General features: G+C 38.7%; 1 protein-coding gene across 11 annotated transcripts in view; it reads left to right on the top strand.

Moving 5' to 3' along the window:
- ebf3a (EBF transcription factor 3a) overlaps positions 1-12,500 on the top strand; it is a 112,492-nt gene that overhangs the window by 84,113 nt on the left and 15,879 nt on the right. For all 11 annotated transcript variants that reach the window (XM_051922988.1, XM_051922989.1, XM_028795314.2 and 8 more), the window contains one exon: positions 171-297. In XM_051922988.1, coding sequence (XP_051778948.1) covers positions 171-297 — 127 coding nt within the window. The remainder of the gene's footprint in view (positions 1-170; positions 298-12,500) is intronic.

Here is a 12,500-nt window from a genome sequence, read left to right as displayed (position 1 = left end):
TTACAGACATTTTCCCTTAAAACTGTAGAACCTTGAGCTTGTATGTGAGAGACTTTTCAGATGACGGACTAATTTTGATTCATTTTCATAATTAAATCCAACTGCCAAGCATCCTTTCTATCAGCTGCCATCTTTGAGCTCATAATCTTTACTATATATTTTTTTTTCAGCTGATAACTCCTCATGCCATCAGAGTCCAGACACCACCACGGCACATTCCAGGAGTTGTGGAAGTTACCCTCTCTTACAAGTCTAAACAATTCTGCAAAGGTGCACCAGGACGATTCGTTTACACCGGTAAAAATCCCTTTTATTTTTTATTTTTTTTGCCCCCACCACCAATTGATTGATTTTGTAAGGTTGTTTGCGCAGCCCACCCAGAGACAACAATTACATAACACAGCCCACAGCTATATAATGCACAAATGCTCCCCAGCCGAAGGTGTATCGTTTCTGATGGCTTCCCTACAAAGAGATTACCTGCGAAATACCACGGAAAGAGTAAACTGTGAGCATGTGCACCAAACACCATTATTGGTCTTAAAATCTATAAAACAGACATAAAAATTAAAATTAGTAAGACGATGGAAGTGGGACCTTATCGGCTGGAAGGGTCTGGGGGAGGAAAACAGAGGTCACAGTTTGTCTGACCTGGAAGCTTCTGTCTGATTTGCAATGCTCTGGAATTGACAAGGACAATGAGATAATCATTAGAAATTACTTTCACTCCTTGAAAACCACTGTAGCCCCCCACTCCCCCCTCCCCAACTCATATGAAAACGAAACAGTCCCAAGGAAGTGGAAGGCCTAAATCCCCTGGGCAGCTGTTTTCTATCAGAGTCCCACCAAGCTTGCAGTCTGGCTTGGCACTCTAACATTTAACCTTCTCAGCATGAGGAGATCATAGGGCAACAAGGCTCTGGGATAATGAAACAAGGGTGTAGTGTGGTGTTTAAAGCCAATGGAAGGTATATAAGTTAAGACATTAATGGCTTATATACAGCCCTATAAAAATGCCAGATCTCCAAGAATGGACCCTATTAGTCACACATACTAAGCGGATTGTGATCGTTCTCATCAGACGGCAAGAAAGTATATCCTGCTTATATCCATGTTGTTTTATTCCCCGCTCTTTCCAGCCATTATAAAGATACAATTACCTTGGGAGATTGTGGCAGTTCAGTTGATTAGCATGGTGAATTAAAAGAATGAGTCACAAATGACATGTCCAGCTCTTCCACACAAGTCTTTTGTATTCCCAGTGTGCTTCACCCCAGTTGTAAGAAGGTCAAAATTAGAGAGAGCTAACAGTTTTTAAGCAGCTAGCACTTAGTAGCAGAATTAACAATCACTCTTTATGTAATTGCTAGTTAATAGTAAATTGCCTCCTGGTCTGTAAAATACAATATGAAGTGGTGGATGGTTAAAATTAAATTAATGAGAAATTTTGCCGTATTTAAGAATGGTCGTGCAAATTGATAAGCAGGAAGATGGTAATAGTTTTAATAATATCTTTTTATTTCTCTGTTATATAATAAACTATTCTTTTTCCTGCTTCACATACTGTAAACTGCCTGTGGCCATGATTGACCTGTTCCTAATTATTTAGTACCAGAATCTGAATCATTTCTTGTACATTTTTTAAATAAAAGGTGATCCAGACTGAAACAGTTTTCTAATTAGATTTAAACAGGGATATGTTCTCTTTATTAAAACAAATTACAATTTTTACACTTGTAATTATAATTAGGTGATAAACTCTTGCTTTGAAATTGAAAAGAAAATGAATGGCGAGTTAACATCATGGCCTGTAACTATCTAACCTTATCATCATTACTTTTTTTTTTTTGTTTAAAAAGTTTATATATAGTTTGTGTATGTATATATTTAATAGATATATGTATATACTGTATATATGTGTGTGTGTATAATTATATGCCTTTGTTGTTCATTTTTTAGCAGAAGACATTTTAATGATTGGCTATTTAACAAACGGAATTGAAGGAGACTGATGTTAGCTTTGCTTGAAGCGTGATTCCTCAGCATGCCATGAATATAGCTCATTTAGAACGGTTTAATGTTGACCTCCCTAACCCCAATGGTTTGCAGACCCACCCTTATTTAAGAGACTTCTTTCGCTCAATTAAAGAAATTATCACAAATTACTAGGAGTCAACATGTCGTTTTCAGCAGACTAAGCCCTGTAACCAAACAGAGATATTGGCAGCCAATAGTAAACATGTCCTAAATGGACACAGAAGCAGAGTGAATGTTGAATGCATGGAACTATTCCCAAGTCTGCAACACATTTTCTAGTTGTAAGAATAAATGATTATTTCTGCACAGAGGCTTGCATTCAATTTGGAGACTTATAAAATCATTGCTTAAGCAGCCATCTCTTGCAGTATGTGTTCATTCTGATAGGGCATGTGTGTTAAAAAGACGTGGATTATACTAGTAAATTGGCAGAATATCAAAACATACTTAAGGATGCTAAATTGTTCAGTCCTCTCCATTTGGTCACATTTTTTTTTTCTATTCTAGAGCTTATCTCGCCTTACTGGCAACTATCCACCGAGTGGTGATGGTGGGGGTTTGGGGGGGGGGGGGGGGGGGGGGAATGGTAGGGGCACGCCTCTGTTTGAGCAAAGGTCTCATGTTGCTGAAGTGTTTTAAAGATCTTTTGTGTTCATTCAAATGTGATTCTGTCAATGGCACTAGTGCTCTATTTAGCGTCGATAACTCCTTTCCATCATGGCCAACACAAACTAACTGTCTTATAGGTCAGTGCTCTTTAAACAAATTACTTGTGTTCAAGCAGCAAATGGTTGTTAATTGCCTCCCACAGATATTATTAGAACTGACTATTTTTACTGGGTCAAGAGTTGTACCAGAAAAGCCTCTCAGCCTTTTATTATTGTGTGGCTGGCATCATTAAAATAAAAGAAAGAAAATGCCACCCTCAAAACAAAGTCCTTGATGAAGTACATCTGTGGGAAATTTATCTCAAATGTTCTACTTCTCAGAATGTTGCTTTATAAAAATAAAACAAGTTGTCAGTATGGCACATATACATGTCTATTTAGAGCCCTAGGCCTTAAAGATTTTTTTTTTTATACAGAAACCAACTTAGCTGTTCACTGTCTGTTCTACTTTAAGACACGCAGCAGTGCTTTTTGTAACCTAAAAAGATCACTACATTCTAGCAGTCTTAGTTTAACCTTGCTTGTCACCCGACATATTTTGTCATTGTGCCTGTTTTTTTTTTCTCTATACAATATATACATTGGTTATCCATCGATGGGACCTGGTGTTTGTACCCGCTGGCATCTGGACCCGAAAAAACCAAACGTGTAGATATGTTCGTCTCCCTATCAATGCCATTCTCATTAAATAAGCCATCCACAGCTTTTCGGGCATTTTAATACTTAAAAATGATTGCTTTTTCCTTCTAAAACATCAGTGTCAACTGCTACTTAAATATGAATTTCATGGACTTTTGTTCAGGTTTTTTGTTTAAATTAATAAACACTACATACACTGAATGTGGGTAGTTAGAATAATGCAATCCCAAAAACAACAGTCATCTTCCCACTGCTTATCTAGCCAGAAAAAAAAAGAAATGTGTTTAAAATTAGGCAAGCTTTAACAATGTTTGGCTTCTTAAATAAAAATGAAACACAGAATTCTAATTATACCAAAGCAATTGCTCTCTATTTAGGCATGGTCATTGATGTCCCTACCTTTTATGCCTCACTGGAGGCCAGAGAAATAAGACATACAGTTGGTGTGATCTCAAAAGTAGACGATTTGTCCTAATCAGTGACACCCATTTACCAGAATTGCTTAAAATGAACTATACCTCATACAGAAATCGTACATTTAGAGGCTCCCATTCATCATGTGAAAATTGAGGGCCAGTAAACTTTTCTTTTCCTCCAGTGGGATCACAGACATGCATCAAAATGTTAAAAAATGATTGGTGAGAGGGAACTGTCACACATTTATCAGGGAAAAGGAACATTATTTGCTAATTTCCCAACCTGTACGGTGACAGGGTGCTTCGTCTTTGAACCCATGGTGACCAGCACAGTGTTTTTGTCATTAGTACAAGTCAAGCGCTTTTTGGCTACTCTAACAAGGCACATTTGTCTGTCGTCATGGTACACTTTATTTTATTTTATTATTTTCTTCAAAGGACGCTGACCATAGCTTGCTGCCCTTCTCGTGATTGGCTGTGCTCATTCAGCTCATTGTGGCCGTGGATGGCAAAAGCCCTGATAAATCACAAAGTTTTCTCGTCAAGGTGAAGGTATCGACTGTGCTGCACCAAAACTGACAAAATGTAGCAGGGAGGAGACAGCAATTCATCATCAAAAAAAAAAGAAAAAGGACAAAGGGGTCATCTTTGTTCCACTCAATAGGTGTGGAAAGTTTCAGATAAGATGCAACATTAAAAAAAAGGAGGCCGCTTTTTACATTTCAAGGTCTGCCTCGAAAGTGCGGCAAGTAATTTTTTTTTTTTTTGTCGTAAGCAAACAATAACATTGCTTCGCTGTCAACACCCACCCCCGTCATACCACCCACCTGCCCCACCATTTATTCCTAATTGAAATATATCGCAAGACTAAAAGGCAGTATTTACATGTATGCTCTTTTGCTGTGCAAAATTCAATTATGATTGATCGCTTGTTATGTTAAACCAAGCAGCAGCATAATCAAAAAGATAAAGCAGAGGAACGATATGTCTGAGTTGCTTCCTTTTCCTCACTCAGATTTGAAAAGGGTAATGAGAGATGATGAAAGAATGATGAAATCGCACTAAAAAGAAATTACTGTCAATTAATAGTGGCTCCTTTAAGATGCCTGCACAAGTTAAACAGCAAGCTAATTGAAAAAAAAGAAAAAAGGAAAAAATGTAGTGGGGAGGGGGGGGCGAGTAACTAGCAGGGGGACATTATCCAAAAATAATGTAAACCTTTCATTTTTCATATGAAAAAAAAAAAAAAACAAAGCCCGCAAATGCTTTGTATTTTTATAATCTGTACATCAGGTTCCCCCACCCAGAGGCACTTTCTTGTCTGTGATCTCAGACTATCTGATATAGTGATTCCTTATGGTTTTCCTTAACCGCAGGGCTGGGATTGGTAGCTGTACTTGCAGTATAACTATAAAAGCCATAATCAAAGGCATTCTGCAAGGTATGTAAACAGAGTTGTTTGAATGCAATCCAATAGTTGTCAGCACGGGCAATTTTTTTGTATGAAGACGACAATGAGCTGTCCCCTTTTCAGAGTCTCGAGTCACATCACAGTGCTATTATTTACTGTCAGGTACTCTCGAGTGGGAAGGCAATCCCTACACACTAGGCCCGGTACAGATGCCTGCATGAATGCCTGGGGACAATGTCAGGGTTATGGAAGAGGTAGTTCCTGTCTTCCAATTAGATGCCTAACGCAACACTTTTCCCACTGTCAAGGGGTGTGCTTTGAAGAAAATTTCATGCCATCATTTGATCGAATGTAATTATTAAGTGACCTGTGAAATCCAACTCTGTAATTGAAACAAGTGGCTGCGATTGAGCATGTACTGTCCAACACAATTGCCCCGGCTCCCTGATTTAGAATTTATGGCACAAATAGATAATGACAGCAAAACAAGCACTTATGAATTTTACCCTAGAATGCTATTGAGTGATTTGGGTAAAACTTTGCCCCTCCTTCCCACACCTTTTTTTTTTTTTTTTTAAATAATCTCCTAAATAGCTTGTCCTTACTAAGTCCTGGACATTAGTCCCGCTTCAACAAACAAGACTGCCTTCTGATAAATGATGTGCTCAACCTCCAAGAGCTTTTGTATTTCCTATGCACCTCACAAGGCTTGGCTTACCCTGTCGGGTTCTGTGATTGAAATTCATTGCCAAATTTATTGAGAAATTAATGAGAAAAGCTGCGAAGTATTGACTTTGAGAGGAAAACACAACTCATCTTGAATGAGGAGGAAAATGCTGCCATAATTTAGCTGCCATCGATTTTACCCTGTCCATGTATTGATCTTCATTTTACAATATTAATTTGCACCTGCGATCGGCTGCGAAGGGAACCAATTTCATTTCTGTGTGGCGTTAAGTGTGCAGGGCTCTTTCAAGAAGTGGCACAAGTCACCTCGATGGAGGGGAAGACTGAAGCTTTTTCATTGCTGCTTATTACTGGAATAGACTCTAGAAATGTAATTTTTGTCTGACAAAATATTAAAGTGAAAGCATATCTCCGAAGTATACCTCCCCTTAGCTCATTCGGCAGTGTTTCATCTGTTGAAGGAACAATCAGGGGCCTGGAATTCCAACCAGTTCTCATCATCATGCCTGTATTGGTTCAAAGTTCATGAAATTTCTATGAGCATTGATCTTTCCCCATTGATTTTTTTTTTTTTGCCGCAGATCTTTGAAATTTTAATTTCCTGAGCATCTGAATTTCTCATAGATGAAATGACTTAGCAGAGACAGTTGATGATAAAGTGAAGAAGTTAGCACCATTTCAAAGTGCACCCCAACCCTCCTCCCCTTTACCCTCCTTGTCCAAAAAAAAGGGCAAAAAAAATCATTTTCAGAATTTGTCTCATGTTTTTTGAGGTGAAATGATGAAGGTGGTCTGAAGGGTCTAAAGTATTCAGCAGGGAGTTCATGTATCATTTATTTTATTTTTAGCTATAGTGCTTGTTTTTTTTTTGCTGCTTCACAAATCTTGCATTCTGGGTTCAAATTTCTCATACGATCTTTGCCCATGTGGAGTTGGTATTTTCTGCTTACCTCTGTGTGGATTTCCTCAGATTTTTGTCCCACATCACCAAAACACGTTAGTTAAATTACCTGGCAGTTCCTAACTGTCCCTGCGTGAGCTTGAATGTGGGTCCTAGAATTAATGAGCCTGGCACCCAGTGCCCAATGTAGCCAGGATGGGCTCTTGTCCCCTACAGCCCTGAATTAGATTAAGTGTGTCTGAGAGTGCAATGTTCCTGGGGTTTTCCCCTTTCTCCTTTTTTTTTTTTTTTGAATGGAAAGCTATCTGGTGGAGCAGCAGGACTAAGAAGTGTTCTTCACAGAGCAATCATTTGCTCACAGCAGTCTTTATCACCTGGTCAAGTTCACCTAGTTACTTATCAGTAGGACATTTAATAACCTCAAGGTGATATAATTGCTATTGGCATTTTTCCCCTTGGATTCAGCTGGTTAATGTGTAAACTACTTGTCAGCAAATAGCACTTTGTCACTGAAATCGCTAACACCCTCTAGAGGAATGTCTCTGTATTGAGCAATTTAATTTTACTTTATTTAATTTTTACACATTACAACCTGCTTTGTTCTCAATACCTATACCTAGTTGTCTTCTGGATAGGTAACAAGCAAGACATTTGAGTAAGAAGTCCTGCATATTTCTGAATATGTGCGTTTTTATTATTTATATATATATATATATTTATATTTATTTATATATATATATATATATATATATTCAGAATGATAGAAAGAGTGAGAGAGGGAAAGATGACATTTTTTGATGCCCTTTTTTGCTGTCTTTAGAAATGTTACTTTTTTGATAAAGTTGCCACAGATGATTCTACAGTGTTCTGTTGCTACTGTTATGTTAATGAAAAGAAAAAACCTTTTTCTAATTATGATGGTGGTCTGTTTGCAGCAGGGGAGGCTGGCAGCGCTGTAACAAATGCATGATTGGGAAGTTACAGGAAGATGATCATTATTGAATTGAAACTGGAACTCATTTAATAGCTAAATCCAGCAGCTGGGATGAAGTAAATGAATGCCTTCCTGTTTTTATTATTGCAGTCAGGTTTTTCTGTCAGGAGGAAGAATTATGCCAAATTGAACCAGCCCAAGCTGTCCTTCTTCTCCTTCTTCTTTTTTTTTTCAAGTAAACTTTGCGAAACAATGGGCTGACGGCGTTAAAAGATTCTTCCTGTTTGTGAATTGTTTGCTTTAATTGTTTCTTGCTTTCGGAAAACTATATTTAAAGCAAGCATCCCTTTGAATCCTAGTCACGTTATTTGGGCTGGGCTTTAAATTTCTAAATGGTTCATTCTTCCCAAATGTCTCAGCTGAGCTGCACCAATCCAGGAGCAACAATTAGCCAAGGCTTGGGCCTTCGGCTCTCTTTTCATACCATATTGCTTTTCCGAGTCTCATTTTGGTTGTAATTTTTGTAAGGATGGAAAAAAAAGCTTCAATAATGTAGGCGGGGCATAGATAAGCTCTAAGCAGTTAAGTGTAATTAGACAAAGTAATAGCTGGTAGTGGCAATAAATCTAGTTATTATCTTGAGGAGCGATATAGAGTTATCATAAGAGCCAGTAATGTTAAGCAAGAATGCTTCCTCTTTCTTTGACCCTTCACTCTATGTAGATGGAAGGGAAGGCTCTTTTTTTTATGTCATGCTTATACTTTTGCTGCTACATTATTGCACCTTGGGCAGCATAACTTTTGCTTTCTATTATATATTTTAACAGTTATGGCTCTTTTGACGTCAAATACACTGAGTGATACATGCTGAAACAGTCCACAGCTCAAAGATGAATACATGTTTAACTACATCCAAACATTTTCACAATATGTTTAACAAAGGATTTTTTTATATCTTCGAATTAAAGGAAATAATTCCATCCGTCCATTTTCTACACTTCAACCCTGGAAGTTGGAGTCTTCTCCAGCAGCAATGGGTGGAAGATGGGAACACCGCCTGGATGAGATGCCATTGCATTCATGGGAACACATAGCAACTTATTGAGTGCCAGCTACTGATGTTGGATGATGGGAGTAAATTGGATTCCCCAGAGAAAATCCAACACAAATTCCCTGGAGGGCATGCAAGAGGAGCACTGCATTTGAAAAGAGTCTAGAACAGGACAAATTGGCAAACTGGGTTAACTTAGTATGTGACTGGTTTTCACCTGACAAGTAACCTTTGGCAGGCTGGTTTTCTTTTTTTTTTGGCTCCTACCTATCTTTTTTTTCGCTCTACAACCATATTAGTATCCTTTATCCCAACTTAAACTGACAATTCACGCTGTTAATTTTTTATCAATTGCTGCCTGATTTATTTCCCAGCACACTAAAATGACTTAAATATTTAGACTGTTTCTTCTCTTATGACTTTAATGCATGTAAAGTAATAAGATTAACTCTCAAGCACTCTAATGTATTTAAATATGTATTCATCCTTGAGCTGTAGGCTATTTCAGCATGTAGTATCGTTGAGTGTATTTGGTCATGTCAGAACCTATTTGTAGGACCCACTCTGGATATTGGCCTGTATATGATAACAGGATATCTGCTCTTTTCAGAGGCTGTCTGATTGCTTGCCTCATTTGGCATGGTATGTGATTCCCTGCCATTTCAGACCCTTTATTCATTCAGGTTTTATTGCCGTGTAATTTTCTTACTCTAAAATAAAAGCTCTCCAACAAAAATTACTAAGCATTAGCCTTACTTGAATAGGTATTGATAGTTTATCTTCAAAGCAAGAATACAACATTTGAAGGCGATAAAGATTCTTCTGCTAGAATATTAGTATTCCTCAGTGTAGTTTATAAAGGAAAGCAGTTCATTTTGTTGTAAGTGCCTTTAAACTAGAAGTAGAAAAATGACAATAGGCTTTTTTTTTATTTCTTTATATCATAATGGGAAACATTTTTAGTGCTGTTTTTTTTTTTTCAAAAAAGAAAAGCTGATCCTTGAGTAAAATGAAAAGAGCATTTATGTACCATCTAACTAGTCAGACTTTTTTTTTTCTTCACTCAGCTGAGGTGCAACTTAATTTCAGGCTCTTAGGAGAATACAGCACGTGTAACGTGTGGATGGATAAGTTTACTGCCATCTGCTTGCTCCAAAGTTGAAAGGATCTTTCCGTCTGTGGTCAACTGATGTACAGGATTTTGACAGATACAAGGGCAAGCGCAAATGGCAAAAAATATCAGTGTTAAACAAATTTGCTGTTTTTTTTATATCATACTGTATATGCTTTTTGTAGCCCTGACTTCAGCTTACTGTGGCTCCTTCTCTAATTATCCGTGAGGTCAGTAAGCAAAATTGGGAAGAAGCTGGGAGATCAATACAAATTATCCCTGAGCAAACCAGTGCTGACAGTTTGAATTGCAGCATATGTTTACCCAAAATCAGGCAATTTATCTTAATATCAGCAAAGTAATGCAGTGCAGGTGAAAGGTCAGGCAATCTCTCCACCTCATAATTACCCAGTTCTAAAACAGGAAAGTGCTATTGATTGGCCGAGCTCAGTGCTCTGTGACTGGGACGTGCCAGTGCCTTGCCCTGCCTCTGCTGGACTCTTGGCTTGTAAACTCAGCATGCCGAGGATTTATTGGATGTATGTAGAGGGTTTTATGTTTCTCCACTAGTGGTGAGCCTTGCCAGCGTGGTTTCCCCAGCCCCTCATTTTGTCAGGCGGCAGGGTGATAGATCTTATGTTGCTCAGCACTCAAAAGGGCTGCAGGCCAGATCTGCTGGAAGTTCGAAGGAGGGGTGGGGACAGAAGTCAAGGTGGATTTAGCCTGTTATTAGTCAATCTGTTCTGCATATTGCCCAGCTGCCGTCTGAGAGACAGAGAGGCAAACTGAATAATCCACTACCCCCCCCCTTTCCACCCCCTAACAAAACCCCAGTATATTTTTGAGCGTGTGTCACAGCTCTCCTTAATACAAAGCGATAGGTCATTCTATTGTCACTCTTAAATGCAAATACATCGGTACTTGTTCAAAAATATTAATAATGACGCCAAGCCCAGAAGGCGGCCTTAATTTGCCCCAGTGGAAAGGGGGTGGTTAGCAATGGAGGATTTCTGAAGCCACGCGTTTGTCTCCTGAAAGAAATCAGCTGTGAAGTTGAAATTCTTTGTCGATGAGGAAATATACATTCTGGAGCATTACAGTGACCCCTGACCAACCCGGCAGCACCCTTAGTGGGCTCTCCCAAGTTTAGTACTTTGTCTTCACATGGAACTGTATGCTTATTACAAGTCGTAAAGGCTTGTGAGCATTTACATTAATGCTTCTATCACCTGTCAGTCGCATTTGCATGAAATCAATAACAGTTGGCCATCTATCTTTTTCTGACCAACTTCCATCAGGCTAAATTCATTAAGTCAAATAGTCGCGGTGATTAGCTCTCCAATAGATAAAACCTCAACATGTTACAATGCCTACTACAGTGCACATTTTTGTCCTCTAATCGAGAAACATAGCTCTTTATTTAATACCTTTCTTGAGCAAGTCATTTCACCAGGCTGTACTGGTGGAGCCTCATCTGTCCGCAGTATGCAGGGCTTTTTTTGCTTGACACACTTGTATAGGCCCAGGCAGAGACATGACAAATTGTCCCGAAAGACAATGCTGACAGCCTTTGATGATTAATGGTCTGATTATGAAGTGGTTTTACACATATAGAATTTACATCACAGAGAGTTAGAAATTTGGCCATGTCACATATTCTAAAAGCAGCCTGAAGAGCTTTACTATTTGCACAGGGAAAAAAAAAAAGGAGAAAGATGAAATCCCAGCAAAAGCCATGTCATGTAAAATCAATACGCTGGATCAATGCTTTATTAACAAGAAAATGTCTTACTTCACATTCCTATGTGGACCTTTGTCTCCGGGATGCATGATGGAATGTCAAATCAAATAGCAGTCTTCAAGTTTCTGTCGTGTTATTGAGTGCATGCGTGCAAGCCCCGTCCTCTCTGCCGCATTGATTACAAGATGTACTGTCTGTGTTTGCACAAATAATTGCGGCACTTTATGATAAAGTTGGTCAATTCAGTTTTTGGAATGTCTTTGCTCCCCATGTCCCACAACCTTTGCCTCCTTGGTGCCGCTTGCCTCCCTGCTGCCTTGCATTTGGTAGACTCACTGAGCTGTACTGTGTTAATCATGAAATTACATGCTGACTAATGAGTGATGGCCTAAATTGCAGGCTGAGTAATGAATAGATGGAGGCAGTTCTTATTAGTCTCAGAAAAGTCATTGATTTATGTAGCACCATGCATTGCAGAGTCACTCTGCTGAAAATGATATCTACATCAAGAAGTAATATACTCTAATAAGTATTTTCATCTCAACTCCACTTCTCAGGCCTCCAGGCTCAGTTTTTGTTTGAGTCAGAGAGAGCCATAATAAAGCCCGCTGACTCCTTATGAAGCTTGTTAAACACAATGTGTGCAGTCTAACCAAGTCAGGATTATGATTCATACACTGTACACAGCGGCATGTGCCACTGATTTATGGCAGAGTGCAGTTCATACTCAAAATTACAATTTGAGGGGGGAAAAAAGATTAATTACTATTTGTGGCCTGCAATTTCATGAGGCTAGTGCACTGCAGAGGTAGAATGATAGTGCTCTACATCAGTTTGTAGTCAGCCATTCACAGATTATTAAAGCTTTGCAAGATTAAGTGCTCCTCCTGCCTAGTTTGCGCTC

This window comes from Erpetoichthys calabaricus, chromosome 2 (genome assembly GCF_900747795.2).
Source record: "Erpetoichthys calabaricus chromosome 2, fErpCal1.3, whole genome shotgun sequence".
NCBI lineage: Eukaryota > Metazoa > Chordata > Cladistia > Polypteriformes > Polypteridae > Erpetoichthys > Erpetoichthys calabaricus.
The sequence above is the reverse complement of the archived record's forward strand: the minus strand, read 5'-3'. Positions and strand labels throughout refer to the sequence as shown.